Genomic DNA, 18,726 nt, shown 5'->3' on the forward strand with positions numbered 1-18,726 from the left:
ACATCATACTCTCACTCTCATTCATATGCACATTAAACTTTAAACTCAGTCTTACCTTCTGCCGTGGGCCAGATGCTCCTCCCTGCAGAAGCCTTCCTGAAAGCCCTGCGGCTCTGACAGCATGAGCAGTAACCAGGAGGCAAAGAGCGCTTCCTGGTTCCTGCACATGCACGCAGGAGCTGGAGTGCCCCTGAAGCACTGCCCCAGGCCATCAGAAGGTGCTCGGAGGAGCAAGCGCGTCCCCTTGCACATTCAGACATGCAATTCCTACAGCCTTTATCCCCAATGGTAAAAACTATTAGGTGGATTAGTGAGCCACGCTGGGCAATGATAAATTCAAAGAAGCATAGTCGTTATTCAGTTAACTTCATCCATTCAATGCTGAATTGTAGTAATGCTGTATAACTTCCTAATCATAGAGTGCATAGCAGGTTGCAGCTGACACGTGTTTTGACCATTGGTCGTCCTCAAGGCAAAAAGTCAAAAAGTGTTAAAATTTCCTTAGTAGCAGTCAAAGGGTGCTGTGTGTTTACTAGTTACACTGTTCCAGTCTGGATAGTCGGCGGCGAGCGTGTCCATTAACTCCCCTGTATGGTGGCCTGATTAGGTGCGTTCTACTGTTTGAACTGCTGACCTCAGTACCTTTTGACTGCTACTAAGGAAATTTGAACTTGGCGTCTTGCCTTGAGGACGACCGGTGGTCGAAAGACATGTCGGCTGCAACCTGCTATGCATTCTATGATTATGAATATATACAGCTTACTACAGTGGTCTAAGAGTTTTTACCTGTCAGTCTATGTAGGTTACGGGTTGAGCCTCCAGGTATTAGTGACGCTGAGGACGAAGGACTGACAAGCTCAAAACTAATTTTGAGAGTCTGCACGCACCCATTATCATTTCTATCCAACACAGCCAGTACATCCCAAATGGACCATGCAAGGCAAAAAACCCCAGCCTTGCATGGTCCATTGGACATGCGCACTGGAAAGGACATGTTTCCCTTTGACCGTTTAAGCTGAGGCTCCTCCATAATAGGCCAGGGTAATGACGGATTGGCACCCTCACAAACCCTTATGGACAAGCTTGCACCCTGCATTCATACATATTCCTTACACAAGCAGCAATGCACTCATACAGCCCTAGCATGTAAACATTTACTCTGATTAAAAAAACAAATAGAAGAAAATTCAGTTGCATACCATCCCCATTCATACACTCATGCAATCTGCCGAATTCATTAACTCATTTTCACAGCATTCACTTGTACATTCTCCATTCATACACTTATGCAGTCAGCAGTATTGATTCACTCTCACATTCACCAGCATTCATTACCTCCTTGTCCCTCTTCTTCGTCCCAGTACATATTTGTGAGGTGGGTGACTTAACTTACGTACTGTGAGGAGGAAGAGTATGACTAGGACTAATGAAGATTACCAGTGAGTAATCCGTCCATTCACTTGCACATGCCCCATTCATACCCTCAAGCGATCAGCAGCATCCATTCACTCGGACATTCAGCAATCATCTTCATTCATTCACGTACACATGCAAGAGCATTATACACCCTCACATACAAAAGCATTAGACTCTTACTCACACATATGCATAGTGCACTAACGTGCAGTATGTATATGTGTGAGTGAGGGTGCATTCATCACACAAGCAGCCACGCACGCGTACAGCCCCACTGAGATCTGGCTCGGCTCCTCCATAATGGGGGCGGGTCGGTGCCCTGCACCATGCTTGACTAACTCTGCACCGGAATCTCCCCCTGCTTTACAACCCTATGAGAATGTCAGTTTCACTTTGCATTCTGCAGTTGAGGGCTTGAGTGTGGGGCAAATGCAATTAGTGTTGCAATGTACTAGACTTTATGATACATATCATGTTGCGAGGCCTCAAAATCTGCACACGCCACTAGACTTTTGCTAGTGATAATTGACTCTTATTTATTTATTTACTAATTTATAGCGTGTATTCGGCCTGGAGACAAACAGGCTATAGACGAACCCACAGTACAATACATGAAACATAAAAGTTAATGCATAAAAAACCATAAAAACAATATACCACACTAAGATAATAAAAACACAGCTAAAACCAGACAGGGAATAAAGCAAGAATGTAACATAAGCACATTTAAAAAGCAGAATTAAAACGGGCAAAGCCTAGGTAAAAAAGGATAATTTCAATGCCAGAGTGCAAGAGAGGTCTCAGACCGCAAGTGGGAAGGCAAACTGTTCCAGAGATCTGAAGAGAGAAAGTTAAATGCACATCTGCCTCTTTCTCCAGTTTAAAATGCAGCACAGAAAGCAGATTCCTGTGGCTTCAACTTAAAACCCTAGCGTGCTGTTGTACACTCAGTCTCTGCGTAAGATAGACTGAATTCTTACCAAACAGGCATTTATGCGTGATGGTGACTAGACTAAACTTTAGCCTCTCCCTCGCAGGCAGCCACTGCATGTCCCTTCTGGCCGTGGTACCATGATCTCAGTGCTTTAAGCAAGCTACTGTCCTCACTGCGTTGTTCTGCGCTACTTGCAACTTTGTGAGATTCTCCTGGGAGGTCCCTACAAGTAGGCTGCCACAATAATCCAATCTAGCTCCCACAATTGCACGAGCCAAGATGGCAACGTTACTTTCTGATATGTAAGGCCAAATCCGGCCCAACAACCTCTGATAATATGCTGAGGAAGAAGTCACAAAAAAATCACTTGATCTTTCATGGACAATCTAGAGTCAGTATAGACTCCCTAAGTTTTAACCTTTGGGAGCACCTCCATTGGCCAACCAGCTATGGAAAACTCTTATAAAATGCCGGGAGTTTGTCCAATCTTTGTTGTGTACCGTCAAGAAGTAACTCACTCTTCGTCTCATTGTGCGCCATCCAACGCTGAATGAGATGAAAGACAGCATTGATCAAAGCCGCATCAGATATATAATTCCAGAGAATTTTAACAGTATCTGTGTATGGTCGGCATCATTTGTGTAAAGGACATCTTTCTCATCAAGCATCACAAACAGTGGTTTCATAAAAACATTAAAAAGTGTGGGAGAGAGCCACAATCCTTGTGGAACACCATACAGGAGCTAAGCTGGACTCGCTGCCTCTTCACCATTAAAGACGCTTGCTGTTCTGTCTGATAAAAAAGATAAGATCTAATCGGCCACAGATCTTAATAAGAATGCCTCAGACTGTATTCATTTGAATAAAATGTTAAAATCCACTAAAATCAAAAGCTGCTGAAAGATCTAGTTATAAAAGCATAGAAACATGTCCCTGATCCATATTAAGGGATAGGCTGGATTTCAGATCCAAGACGACCAATTCTGTACTGTGTTATGCTCAAAGGCCTGACCGCCTAGTGCCAAGAAGGCTGTTATCCTCCAGGTGAGCCAGGTGGGTCTATAATTTGTTGCCATATTAGGATACAGAGAAGCTTTCTTAAGTAAAGGGGTGATCCAGTCTTGTTTAGTCGTGGTCAGGACGTACAAAGCTTCAAAAGAAACATTCATGAAGTCCGAAAGTGCCTGAGTATGACTTAATGCATGCTTTTTTATAACCATAGATAAATGGGGATCACCTGGCAACGAGTAGGTTTCAAATTCTGCAATACTTCCACCACGTCGGATTCGATGATTTTCCTAAACTTTAACAGCGGTGTTGTTAACATGGGAGTGGAGCAACTATTCCCAGGTGGCGGTACACAAGACTTCTTGGCATCAATAGCCGTCTTTATCCTCATAACTTTGTCAAACAGAGCCTGTTGTATCCCGATACACCATTCCTGATCCATAAACACCTATTCCTCTGCTACAATAAATTACTTTCCTCATTCTTTCAATATTTTCAACAAATATTCAGTATTAGAGCTAGCATTACCAATGCGTTCATCAAAATACTCCTTTTTCGCCTGAACAATACCTTTTTTATACTGGGAAAGCACCAAGTTATAAGTGTCTTTATCTGACGCAAGCAGCGACTTCTGCCATTATCTACAAGCTTTGTTCTTTTTGGTCCTAATGGCACGTAGTTCCTGAGAATACAAGGACTGTAGAGTACCTGTCTCAACAGTGGATTTGCATGTCCTTGCTGGGGCAATTCTATCCAGCATAGATATTAAGCACTGAGAATATCAAGTTACAAAGTCATCTAGCAGGGAATCAGACACTAATTTCTTCAAAGGTTCCAGAATGGGCACTATACAATAAGATGTCATTTTACTTAGGCTACTTTTAACCACCAAGGCTCTAGGAGGGTATGTGCAGGGTTGTAAATTGGGAGCAGTGAGTGCAAAATGTAAAAAAAGTTGATCGGGCCAAGGACAAGCTCTGATCTCAAGCTGTTCTACCAATATACCTGTCATGCATGGCCAATCAAGTATGTGACTGTCCATCTGCATTGCATCCTTAAAAAAATACTCAAACCCTAATTCTTCAAGAGCCTGATTAATAGTTGAGGCTAAATGGTCCTGCTGGTCATTAAACCAAAGATTAGAATCCCCAACAATGATGCATTTGAAGTATGGTTTCAGCAAAGAGTGGAGCATAGTCAGAAATTGTTCCTCAAAACAAGGCAAATTGTGGGGAGGTCTATATAGTAAAATAAAGTTATAAGAGGTACAGGAATGAATCTAGCAGTTCAACCCCCTCTATCTCTTCTAATTCAACTTGATGACTTTTAAGTGTAGTTAAAAAAATAATGTTCACTCCACCCCCCATACTGCCAATTTTGGCACCACCAATGCTAGATCAGGACCTGAAGCACCAATAAGCCAAGTTTCTGATAGGAAAGTAATATCAATATTTTCACTGATGATGATGTCAGCCACCTCTACTGCATGTCTAGGTAGGGAGCCGGTGTTTAGATAAGCACAGTTCAATTTGTGCAAATAAACTATGGCTAGACAGCTATCCTGAGAGCACAACCTAATATCACCCACAGCCAGACTGTTCTCAGTCTGGCAAAAGTCAGACCTTATATTACACAACATAACTTGAGGGGTATCCTCCTTATCTATGAAACTAGTAGAATAACCATCACATAGAGCATCTGTGTGTAGGTCAAGTTCCTCAGTACACGTATGATAGGGTGCAGCAAGCAGTCAGAAACATAATCAGTATCAGGTTCAGCTTGCAAACTAATTCCAGTCCCAGTAATGCTAACCAAAGAGTCAATTGCATCAACAGATATGCCCGTACTGCCAGACCTACTGAGAACTGGTACGAACATATTGTCAAAAAAGCACTCATTCAATGTTGGCAATTTCATAAAGCTTTCAGATACTGGTATCAATGCCATATCTAGATATTTGTACAGTACAAATTTGCACTGCATGCTCTGAGAGGTTGCCACCTGTTCCATGGTCCACCAAAGAGAAATAATAAAGCATCAACTCACAATGTACCTGTCAGCACTCACCAGGCACACACCAGCATAAACCACCAGGTGCCTTGATGATGCGCCGGCGCTAATGCGCTGTTGCCCAAGTAAGTACAAAACCTAGGTACAAGGTCTCCAGGGCAATGAAGTTCACAAAAGTAGGAAATGTAAGTTTAAAAGTAATGCATTCATGCTGTATGTTAAAAGCCAAATTGAACAGTTTAAAATCAAATGCAAATTCAACTAAAGCATATCCTGCCAAAAATACAACTAAAACAAGGATAGCATTTCACTAACAGCCTTATCAAACCTCGTGCTGAGAGCATGAGTAAAACAGCAGCAGATACTCACAGACAGCACTAACAAGCTCTGCTTGGGCTGCTGGTTAAATAAGTACAACCCCTAGGTGCAAGTCCTCCTTGGCAATGAGGTTCACAAAAGTAGGAAAAGTCTAAAAGTACTGCTTGCGTGCAGTATGTTAAAAGTCAAATTTAACAGTCTAAATTGAAACGAAATTCAATAAAAGCATATTGTGGAACGTCGGAGTAAGGAGTTGGACCCAGTGTAGGGTTGTTCGCAAATGCTTTATTTGAATTATAGGAAGGTTGGGAAAAAAGGCCTCATTAGCCCTATTCCTATGAGGAATGCCTCAACAAAGCTAACTAATAGACCGTCGTTGTCTGGATATCCAAAATGAAGTCCACTGTCCTGTGTCCAAAACCTATTCTGAACCTCACACTCAAATCTTACACAACTACTATGAGGTACAAATAATATGTTGGCCATTGTGCTGCAGCCTTTCCTCATACGGGAAGAACCCGCCCCGAACTCTAGGGGAACAAGCCCTTCCCTGGTCTTGGTGATGCCAGGGGAACAAACCCTTGCCTGTTCTTGTTTATGCCAGGGGAACACGCCCTTCCCTGGTCTTGACTATGCCAGGGGAACAAGTCCTTCCCTGTTCTTGATTATGCCTGGGGAACAAGCCCTTCCCTGGTCTTGATTATGCCTGGGGAACAAGCCCTTACCAAAACAATGGCTTATGTTAACTTATAAGTGACTAGGACCGTCTTTTTTTTCCTCTGAGAGTTTCCTTCCCTATCATGGTTTCCGTTGTCCATTGAGACAGGGAACTGTTGGGCTGACTGCTTGGCAATCTGTCCTAATTGTGTTCTTTATCTTTCTCCCCTTTGCCCAAGCCTATTTTGATAAGTGGTTATGTGCTCTATCCTTGATAGAGATGTCTGCTATTTCTCTTAGTTGGGCTGAGTAGCTTTTTGTGGGCTAACCATTCTCTTTGGCCCGTTTTCACTTTATGCAGAATGCCTCATCTAATCAGGTATTTTGCCATCCCTGCGTGTTATTATTTTAGCAGTTTGCTTCCCTCCTCTCCCCTTTTATTCTTTGCCCTTTTTCCACTTGAGTGCCCTGGACTCTTACTGGGTTCTCCATGATGTCCGTTGGGAGCGCTGGGCGGTGTCAGTCCTTCTCAAGTTTCAGCGTGGCTCCGGAGTGACGGGTGGTCGGGATGTTTATCCCTTCGTTCAGTATTCTTTTCCACGTTGTTTCTCTCTCTGTTCTGTGTCCTCCTGGTAGGAGGAATACCTCCTGCTGTTCCTACGCCGGTCCACCTATCCCTAGGGTTGAGGGATTGGCCGTTTGCCGGGTCCGGTCTCCAACTTCCTGGTTGACACAGACCTTGAATGCTAAGCGGAAGTGCTTGGCTTCGTGCTCTGGGTTTCCGTTTCCCCCTTCTTCTCTCTTTGTCCGCAGCTTGGGGGTGTCCTACACTTGGGACCCAACATCACTGCTACTCTTCAGCTCCAGCCTCCTATTTCCGCAGTCGCACCACTTATTCTTCCAGATCTCTCAACCACACTCTCTCAGGTTTAGTCCTGCTTATCTTTTTATTCCTCGTGTCTTTTGGGCAATAAAAAAGAGACTGGAACATTGACTCTCCTTTCGTTTCCCGTCCGAGAAGGGTCTCCTCCTCTCAGTCTGTTGCTACTTGTTTTTTTTAGATTTAATGTAATACATTGTTCTCTGTTCCACTGGTCTTACTTTTTTCAGCAGAACATATTACAATATAGGGTGTCGAGGTGGGTTCCAATCTCTTCCTTGGTTTTGGTATGGAAACCATGTTTCTTTGTGTCACAGTACCCAGCCTAAAATACAACTATAACAAGGATAGCATTACACTGGTAGCCTTATGAAAACTGGTGCTGAGCGCGTGAGTAGAACAGCAACAGATACTCACAGCCAGCACTAACTTGCAGAGTAACAAATGCTTTGCTGTGTATGTAGAATTGAGGAGGCAAGCAACTTTTTATGGCTGGTTGTTAGCTTGTAACTTGAAACGTTTACCCTTGATATAGATCATCTACATAGTTAAAGTTTTATGGTACAACACAGTTGCAATTGGCCTGTGGTATGAACAGACTCATGTAATTTGGTTAACAACTCTGCGTACCATTAATGGCTGGTGCTTTGTAGGTTCAATAATAATGAGTGAGAGTGAGAGAAAGATATATTTGACCTCTTGTGTTTTATTGTGTGCTTCAACTTAGCGTAATAATCAAATTAAGCCAAATGTCTTCAGAACAATGGCCTAGAGAACGTTTTTTTAAATAAATTGCACACTTATGTCATTTGCTCAGTCTCCCCTAAAAAGTGATCTTAGTTGTTGTGGAATCATTGTCTAGATATTTTGATAACACTTTGGTAGCTGTGGTTGCTCTCACCAATAAAGGGCAGTACTAACAACATGTGTTTTAAAATTCCCTTGTATGGACCCCTTTGCACGTAAAGCTAGACAAATGTGTAAAAGTCTAAAAAGGTTATAATAAAAGTTGTTTTCCTGCTGACGTGTCGGTGGAATGCAGTATAAGCAAGAAATAATGTACACAACCCCCTGTACCTATTTAATCCAGTTTATAGAGTTCTTACTGTCTGCCACACTCAGGTCCTTAATGCCATGTTTAGGACTGAAAAAATATTCCTCAGTGAGAGTGTATCTTATCCTGTGATTCATGCTATAGTGGGTCATGCCTGTTATTTTTATGAGTGTTTTCTGCTTTCCACCAGCATAGATATGCCAGCTGGCATTTGTGGCATGTGATGTGGTGCACCCCAATGCTGGATATGTACCCTGTATATGAAGTCTGAGCTTAATACCAAGGGAAGCAATCCTATGCAATTGTAACCGCAAGCGCTTTGGTGTAAAGCACTATAGGAATTCAATCAAATACAAAGATCCCTTAATGCAGCTCTGGTTCGATGATGAAACAACTCTGATTTAGTTCAGTTTCACACATTTATAGAAAGAATAACCAGCTCATTACAAGGAAACTTGGGGCTAATGAACACAGGCCTAGTGCAAAAGAAGAAGATAAGTCCCACTTAAACAATACAATAAGATGGTAAGCCGATTTACAAAAAGACGATGGTCCTTAGTTTCCTTCCAGGTTAATATAAGGGACTTCAACTCCTTGGCTGTCAGCGATTAAAAGAAATGGCTGCCAGGTTTTAGCAGGTGATACCTCAGGAACACCTGAAGCTTGTGGGATGTAGATCTTAAAGCTCTGCTTCGAAATACATATGGAATTTCTTTGTAAAGAAGAAGGGTTCTATATGATGGAGTGACCTCTGAACTGTCCACTTTGCCTCGAACTTCACTGTCTCCAACACTGGCAGCCAATTCAAGGATCTGATTGCTACGGAGATGTGAGTGACAACAATGAAGCAGTAGAAATGTCCATGCAGCTTAATTTTGGATCATCTGAAGATTCCTAATAGCGTATTTGGACAAATCCAAATATTCCTTGTTGCAGTATCTGTGCAGGAGAAAATTAATGAATTGATGACTGACCCTTGGTGAAAAAAGGTAAAAAAGGGAGCACTTGTATAAAGTCTTTGTGCAAGAAAAATCATGATTTCATGGCAGTTCGAACCTGATGAATAAATGACGGCACAGCCTCCATGATAATTCCCTAATTCTAGACCTCCATAGCCAGCAAAGGTGTGACAAATTGACTTCTGCCCTGCGCACACTCAGCCCTCACAATTCTACAAATCAAGGGCCAACACAATCATAAGGGTAAAACATGCAAAGTTAAGCGATATTCCTCCTTTGCCTTTTGGGGTAATGTGGGCCGTGGGAAGGCTTCAAGAGGGATGTGAATGGGGTTCAGTAGCAACTCAAACAGCACATTATAACAGTCCAAAATAAAGAAATGTCCAATCGCGCTTCTCTAAAAATGCATATACTTTAATCAAACACACCATGTACAATAATAACTAACTAGAAAACACTGTAAAACCCCACCATGTAGAAGGAACACAGAATATGCAAAGATAGAATAGATGCAGCACTCTAGGTAATGAGACAGGGGATGAAAAGGCAGTTACAAGACCAAAATGTTCCAAAAGGATATTTCTTGAGGTTGCAAAAGGAATTAAAATGATCTGTCCAGTCTCTAAGTCCCAAAGATGGACCAGGAGGCTAGATATCAGTAAGTAATACCTTTGCAAATGTCCTGGCAGATCAACGGTGTCCAACCAGACTTGTTGGCGTCGTTCGCAGGTTTGTTTCAGTTTGAGGATGCAGCAGTCATGGGGATCCAGTGATAAACTGGCCTCAACTCAGGGTCGAACAGGAGGTCACTGTGTCTTTGAAGTGTCTGCCTGAGCTGTGCGGATCGAGATGTCACCAGATTTGGTTTGGTGGCCAAGGTTTGATGTTGGGGGGGACACCAGGGTCGGGGCGATCGACTTACAGGAGCAGCAATGAAGTCCCTGGTGCTTGGAACAGTGCTCTGAGCAATGCAAGGCAGCGGTACTTGGTTCAAGCTAAGGCACTGACACGCTTCAGCTGGCCCGGCGAACAGAGTCAAACAGGCAACTGGTGGTTTGAAGAGCAATTAACACCAAAGACAGTGTCAAAGGGTCCTGGTGGTATGCTCAATGCTGAAAACACTTGAATCACGGCTCGCATCGGATTGATTTAGAAAACACAGGAATCTTGGCTGTTCTGGTTTTTAGAAGCTGTGAGTCCCACTCGTGTCTCAAAGGCCAAGATTAGTCCTTTTCTTGGGCTTCCAACCATAGGGGAGGTTGGCACACACCTTCAGGGGTCCTGCAGCATAGAGAGGCCCTGGGCAACAGTGTGCCTATCAGAGATGCACGTCTTGACCCAGCAGCAGAGTTGCCCACCCCCCCAATGGTCACTGGGGATGGTAGGGGGGCAGTGCTTGCCTCTCCCTTGGAACACCTGCCTTCACCTCACAACTGGATAGACTTTAGAAAGTACTGCTCTCCCAGCAGGATCCAACAGAATCTTCTTCAAGGGTTGAAGTCCAAAATATGATTCAAAGATATTTTAAATGTAAAAGCCCACAGGTGATAGGACTAAAGCTAACTTGGTTTTATTGGTCCAATCCCCCTTTTTGTTTTAAAAAAGAAGTTGACTTTGCCATTCTGACATCACACCCAAAGTGCTTTGCTCCAGAGGAAGTGGAAGGGACAGGAAGGAGAGAGAGAGAGGCAGAGAGAACCAAACTGGTGGATGTCTTCCCCAACTGTACAGAGCGCTCCTATCTACACTAAACCTGCCCCCTTCCATTTTCACTAGGATCAAAGGCCTTTAGAAATGCAGCACCCTGATGTGAGGCAGCTCCTTTTGAATGGGTATCCCCCTTATATTTCTGGGCCCAGGACAGTTACCTGTTGTGCGGCTGGCTCTGTTGGGGGGAGTTACCTACCCTCTCAAAGAGATCAAAAAGGAGGCATGGCCATTCAGGTCCCAGTCCTGTCACTTTGACAGTATCAGCATGTCTGGCCAGAATACACGTCACCTTCCACAGCTGAGCTGGCTCACAGGAGCTGACATATGTGTGATATCAAATTGGATTTGACTGTAATGATTAAAAGTAGGCCCATGCACCAAACCTTAACTCGGGCATGGCTTATTTTACAGTTTACCTTGCCACCAGCATTGGCTACATATGATTATCGTATTTTTGGGACATGCATGCATATCTTAAATTCAGCCCCTGCGCTGCAGAGACTTGGCTGTCACTGCAGCTGTCAAGTTGGCAGCTGTGACCTCCGTGAACCTGCTCTGTGCCACTGATAGAGCAGGCACTACAGATAAGGATACTGATGCAGCAAGGCACAATTACGCTGAATGCTTTTGGCATGGCGCATATGAAAGGGGAATTTGTTCAGCAAATTACCCTTTCATAGATGACATTAACTGCATAATTTTATTAAGTAATACAAATCAAAGAAAGTCAGGCCTTCCACACCCGTACCAGATTGCAATTTCCCACAATAGGATATAAACCCAATTCACACATTCAAATTGAAGCAATATTATGGTTAACAAAAACAGAAACAAAGTTAGAATCTGTGTTTTAGCTGAATTACATTTCAGTCTTTTTCTCACCATCAAACCACCCACTTCACTAATGCAAAGTCCAAACAGTGGGTGGGGGTGAAAATGGCCCGGAGCTTCTACCGCAGAACCAAAATGACCCTGATATAGCTGGTGTATGTTGTGTGCCTCCACTAGGCAGGTTTAGGGGCGCAAATACTGACTGCACCAGAGGGAAGACAGTAGAACAGATCCCTGTCGGACTCTGCAGGTCAAGCCTATTTTATTTGATCTAAAATGTACAAGTCAGTGAGTCTGGAAATGAGAAGAACTTCTGGCTCCTCTCACTAGACAGCATAACTTTACCTCTGCTGTTTCCAGAGCGAACTATGCCCATTGGCTTGGTTTCTATGTCTTGGATCTCGGAATCTTAAACTCATTTTGGCCTGTTCCGGCCGGCATTCTTCCCACTGTATCATCTTTACATTTTTCCCTATGTATCTCCGTAACTGCCTGTTCACTCATCCAGGTGGCACCCTAAGATGCCTCTAAGAATGCGCAGCGAAAGAGCGTGAGCCCAAAACCATCCTTGTTTACCCTTGCTACAGTGGCCAGCAACTTCCGTACAGCTCAAGCGAGTGGTTGATCTTTCCCAATTTTCTGCACAACCATTCTGCTGGCAACTGCATGCTGCCCCACTTCTTTTTGCGGATTGCCCCAGAAGCAAAGCACATGCTGCATTTGCGTTAATGCACACCGCTTCACTGCTCACATTCATGTCCCTCCATGTGGAAACCCTGTTAAATTGTAGCAGGAAGTTATCACACACTCTGAGGTGATTCTTATGATTCTGACCTGCTGCCCCATGGCCAACCTACTAGAGCAGGAACGACCCACTGGAATCACTCGAATAGCAGCCATTTTCTGCCTAATCATGGTCTGAAGCGGTTCTAAAGTCACCTTGTTGCTTATAGGGCCTTAACTTTGCCCTCTAGTGAGGTAGATTCCTGCTTTAATGTGCCCAGCTCTATTCTCAGGAGCAACAGACAGGTTTTTGGACTTTCCCCCTTTTCCTCAGACAGAGTAACTCCCAGTATGTCAGCCAGTCCCTTAACATATCCCAGCAATTCCTGACTTTTCTCATACACCCTTGGAGCAGCAAACAATAAATTGTCCAGGTAGTGCACCACTCCCATAAGTACTGCTGCTTTGCCATTCCAGGAAGTTTCCTGAACACTGCACACATGGCAGAGCCTTCGGGGAAGCGTCTGACATAGTATAATTGTCCTTCTACCAAGACACCCATCAGTCTATACACCTGTCTGGGAGTACTAGCAGGAGCCCAGGAATTGACTTGATGTCCATCTTTGCCAGCATAAAAAAGCTCTGACTATCTGTTCTGCCTGGTCAAAAGAAGTATACACCACCAAATAATCATCCTTATTTAAATAATCGTTTACTGAATTTCCCTCTGGATAGGAAAGGTGATGAACAAACTTGGACTCACTCTCCCCCTTTTTTTAAATCCATCCCATGAAGGTCTCTTGCTGATTTAATCTTGTTGGCCCCCATTGCCTGCAATTTCCCTTTTAAGGAATAATAAAACCTCCTGCTAAATCTTCTAACCTAAAGGCTGCAGCTTTCTTTTCAGGATAAGACTGTATTTCCCCATGTAAATTACCAATTTTTACTGATGTGGCAGGCAGCTAGCTGTCCTTTGCTGTTCACAAATCTAACAACTTGCTACTTTTTCAGTTCTCTGACCATGCTCCTTTGGGGAAAGCGGGCGTCTCTTTCTTAAGGCACACATGGATAGCTGCCTCGCCAATGGGTTTGTTTTCCTGGGGTTTCCTGTCTATGCCTGTAAATCTTCAGAGCCACCACTGCCAATGTATGTGTAGGCAAACCTGCAGTCAACATACTCCCTGGAATCAATCTTCCAGAAGATCCCATAGTTCCTAATACTACCTACCCTCTCCCTTGTCTCTCCATTTTCAGGGCAACCTGATGTAATGACTCTGTGCATGGTCTGTTGACCGCCTTCTGCACATGCCAATGTGCGTCTTACCCCACCCGTGAGATTGCTGTTCCTCGCTGTGCTGTCAGAAGTGCTGTTGATGAAAGAACCACACACATTGTTGCAGAAATTGTATCACCTCCTGACATTTCCACAAGTCTTCCTACAATAAAGTTGCTTCCTCGTACAATGTAGCGGCCATGACCCCCAGCTCCATCCCCCAGTTCACTATTGCACGTGGTAGAGTACGGTGTGGAGGGCTCCTTCTTTGGATCCACCCGAAGTTTGTTCATTTGATGATTCACCTTCTCCTCACCTTCTCATGACATGAACAGGGATATATTAAAATACGTATTTCCTGCTACCTTGTCAATGAGATCTCTTGCCACTTAAGCAACATTGTCCTCCTCTTCTGATGATGGCTTGGTCCAGAGGAGCCTCCAAGGGTTATCGTAGTATTTGGAAAAATCCCCAAACACTCCACGTCCTATCAATGGCAGTGTCCCTAGCCCTAGGATGATAGCACATGTGGTCAAGCTCCTGACAGAGGAGGAGGACTGGGCATGTGCTCTGTTAGCAACAAAGAGACCGCCCCGGGCACCGCTATCAATCTGGGCCAGGAACAGGCACTGCCATCAACACTGAGACAGCAGCAAGCAACACGTGGGCAGGAGCAGGAAACATAAAGAGAGGCGCAGACACTTCAGTCAACACAGGGAGTGAGTTGTGTACCACCGGCAACAAAGACGGGGGAGTGGTTCCCATTGGAAACACTTGGGTGGGGGGGGTGAGGCTGTCCATCCTGTGACGGCGCTACTCCCTTTTTGTACCTTTTGGCCACTCTCTAACTCCAGCAATTTCTCAATCACTTTCTTAGAATCGTCAACCTCTTCTATGTGCTTTTCCATTACTTTCTTCCCTTTTTTTTATTTGCATTTGGCTTGTTACAAACCTTTTAGCAATCATCAACACAAATTTTCCTTTTTTCTCCCAATCGTGCTTTTGCCAACAACCTGCTTGGAGGTCATTGCCAAACAGCCTTCCATCTACTCGCTTTGCGCTGTAGCTTAGCTTACACTTCCTATCCACATAATCCTGATGTGCACAGTAAAAGTCTGAGGGTGTTTTTAAATAATATGTTAATGATTTAGTGCAACACAAGTGCTAGACAAGCACAAGGTATGTCATAAGCTTATATGGAGACAGTCGTGTAAAACACACAGCTCCCTTCACAAGATCCCCGAGCTGCCGATCTGGGCAGCGTCTGCACTCTCAGATGCTATATAACAATACATTATCAGAATATTGCGCTACTTCCTCTCACCGAACCTCTCCTTTAATATGTTTCCATGCATGTATGGCACTCTTCGGGAGAGCCCACACACCTGATTTTCCTTCCCCTGTGTATCCACCTCATTCGGCTTTCACAGAGTCCGTCGCGTGTCCAGACTCTTTTGACTGGTGTGACCCGAGTGAGGCACTGGTGTATGCAGGGGTGGCATGAAGTACGAGCGCACAAACACATAATGATCATAGTTTAGGACAATGGGGTGGCACTTGGGGTGGCCAATCAGATTCCAGGGGTAGCACGTGCCACCCAGGCCACTCCCTGGACACGCCACTCTGGCTATGTCTGTCAGGTTGTGGTAAAAAAAGATAAGTTCCCAAAAGTAGGTACTCCCGTCCCCTGCACACTTTCACAGGCCAAAAAATTTGCCAAGCTTTTAATACATAATCTCAAAGATGATCACAAGGTTGGCGGTCCTGGCGGTAATTGCGCCGGGATATCGTCAATGCAAATAGCGGTACCGCTACTCGGTCTGGCACTATTAGTGCTGGATCACGAGTAGCGGTAAGGCAGTAAATCCCCATTCCCCGTTGGGTCCATTGGACCCAAAGGGTCTGGGGTGGCACTATGAGCGCCTGTGCAAATATCGCAGCGCTAATGGCATCGAAAACGGGCGGAAAGGGGACATTTTTATCTCCAGCAAAGGGCTGGAGGTAAAAGTCCCACTTTCTGGCCAACTCATGATTGGGCCAACCCTTAAATGCGGCAGTAATAGCATTACAGACGCATTTAAGGGCTACCACCCAACTCATGATGAGAACCTTAATATCATAGAATATTTGGATTAATCTTGTTAATAAAAACATTTAATTAAAGTGAAAACATCATATACTCCAGTAAAGATGTATATTCCAAAAAAAAAGCTTATTATTGTGACCCAACGTGTTTCGAGAGTTCATCTCCATCTGTGGTTTTGACCAGTTGATATTTCAACAATCAAAAGCGATTACTGTATGTGGGTATAATCTGTAATATATCCACAAACAATCAAAAAAAGATTTTCTTGTATATGTGTAGTCCATCAATTGACCATCTTGACAATCATATTTCCAACCTCAGATCTAATCACATATGTTTAAACATCTACCTTATAAATTCCATGGCCCTAATGGCACCAATGTTCTAAAAAGTAGAAATGCCGGAGATGGAAAATGCAAGCTTAAGGCATTCCTTCCCCAGTAAGACAAAATCACACAATAACAAAATGTCGAAGCATCTGCAGCAATTGCAACATGTAACAAGTGTAGGGAAAAAGGTTCAGAGATGCCTCACCTCTCCTTTTACAAATAAACACGCACAAGTTCCTCGAAAATAGAGTTTGGAAAGTTAAGTCCTCACAATTCGGTGCTGCCTATTAATCAATGGCTTCCTCCTATCAATAAGATGTGTACAAAGGGTAATTGAAGGAGATGACCCAATACAACATATGCACTTCATTTAAACATGGCTGGGTATCAGGGAATAATGTCCCATGAAAAAAGTCAACAGGTTAGCGACTTTAAAAAAAAAAATGCATTAATGATGCACCCTCCAGGCTATCAAACACTTTGCACACATTTTGTAGGACTGAAGTTAATAATATATAACTATATCCCTCCTAGAATATTTGGGGAAAGAATTTTGGTAGCCAGGAAAAAGTCGCCAGAACCTGACGACTTTTTCACTGCAACATTATTACATGGAACCCATGACTGACCCTGAATAGGTCCAATGGTGGTACTCACCTAGTCTCTTGTGCGGAATATTGGGTAATAACTGAGGGTAGCTGAACTGAACTCAGTTAGAACCAGAAAAATTGACAAATCCGTGCTCTGTGGAGTAAAAGGTAATGGTAACAGCACATGGACAAACACAACCTCCTGCCTTCAGTGGTACACTGGACAACATCTCAAGCTCATCACACAATCAATGCATTACTTCCTTGTAAATCTGGAAATTGCCCACATGGGTGGTATATGTGCTGTCGCAGGGGCATTCGCTATTTGCTTTTTTTCTGATCAGTGCTGTTCTTTGAGCAATGTATACCGACGATTCAGGAATGCAAACTATCAAAAACTCTGTTCCCTTTCTTACATGTGCAAATCTTCCATGGGCATTTAACCTTTTCCCCCTTTTGCCCTTTCTCCTCCTCTGCTCCCATTTTCTAGTCCCTCCCAGACCAAGGTCTGGTTGTCACTGTAAGTGGCAACATAGGGCCCACCCTCTGGAAAAGCCTCTGCTGATGGTTACAGGCGTACAATAACAACATAACATAACTGTTCAAAAGAAATGTTTCACAGTTGCTCAGTAAAAGAAAGGAAATCTGACAGCCAACATACTGCACATTTGGCTTTTCATAGGTGTGTGTGTGGTGGGGGCGTAGGTGATGTACAGCAAATTCGACTCTGTGGTTGTGGGTAATGAACACACCACATATTGGATTCTCAGTAGCTAGAATCAAGGAAACCAAGAGTCTCGTTGTATATTTGGCAACGGGCAACATCTAAAAAAAAATCCTGTTAATGGCGTTAGTGACCACCTCATGCAAGGTTCTCAGAATAGCGGCAGGTCCTCCCGCATATTGCCTGTTTTAAACCAGAAGATACGACTATCCACATTTGACAAAAGGAAAATCCCTCCTATCTTGGTGGGCAATTAAAAGATGTGAATGTGAGAGGAAGTGGCTCTCAGGTTTGCGATGCCATGAGAGGTGCATTTGCAGGACATGAAATAAAGGGTTCATAACTTCTGAAGCTCATACTTTGTAGGACATTGTATGCATTTAACTGGCTAAATTACTTTTACTGTCTTTTTCTAGTACGATTGTCTTATATCACATGATGACGTGGGGCCTGGCGATCCTGCTGTGTGTGGAAGGAGTCGCTATGCTTTACTACCCGTCTGTTTCCAAGTAAGTAGGAACACTTGCTCTGCTGATTGATTATGCGTCCCAGTTAAGCCTCAACTGTCGCATGACATTTAACAAGCATGACTGAGTCAACGACTGAGTAAATGAGGTTTCACTAATCTTTTTGCTTGTGGCAAGGAGAGAAAGCAAAGTAACTTGACATAATCCCTTCTAAGTGGAATTCCTGAGAATGAATGACTGTGACAAATGCAACTCGCATTTCTGGTCATTGTCAGGCGTGAACAGTAAATCCATGCCATACAGGAAAGACATAAGGTATGCAGCCGCATGGACATCTGCTACTTGTTGGTTATGGCACTTATTAATGTCCTTCAGCACCACCCAGAAGTCAAACCATTTCCACATAGAGATATGATGTGATAATGTATTTGTATTGCGCTCATACACGCGTGTTTCAGAGCGCGACAAGGCAAGGGAGGGGAACAAGGGAAAACAAAAACAACGATCTTACTAGGCATAGTGACATTGAGAACACGCAAGTGCAGGGGAGAGGGATGGGGGAAAGTGCAAGGGAGAGGGTAAGGTGGAAAGTGCTAAGCAAGGGATAAAAGAACAACAAATGCTAGTGCAGCCAGCAAGGTGGCAAGTGCGAGGCTTAAAGCGCAGACAAGAGGTGTCAGATAAGTACAGGTAGGGGGTCTGTAGGGTTGCAGATATAGACCCAAGTGCAAGGGTTGCCAGGAGGCAGTGCGGGTGT

The 18,726-nt window shown here is 43.8% G+C and overlaps 1 protein-coding gene across 2 annotated transcripts in view; it reads left to right on the forward strand.

Moving 5' to 3' along the window:
* The window catches only part of GPR143 (G protein-coupled receptor 143), a 450,704-nt gene that overhangs the window by 106,571 nt on the left and 325,407 nt on the right, over window positions 1–18,726 (forward strand). For both annotated transcript variants that reach the window (XM_069639113.1, XM_069639114.1), the window contains exon 4: window positions 17,919–18,011. In XM_069639113.1, coding sequence (XP_069495214.1) covers window positions 17,919–18,011 — 93 coding nt within the window. The remainder of the gene's footprint in view (window positions 1–17,918; window positions 18,012–18,726) is intronic.

This window comes from Ambystoma mexicanum, chromosome 7q (assembly GCF_040938575.1).
Source record: "Ambystoma mexicanum isolate Mex_15411 chromosome 7q, UKY_AmexF1_1, whole genome shotgun sequence".
NCBI classification, from domain to species: Eukaryota; Metazoa; Chordata; class Amphibia; order Caudata; family Ambystomatidae; genus Ambystoma; species Ambystoma mexicanum.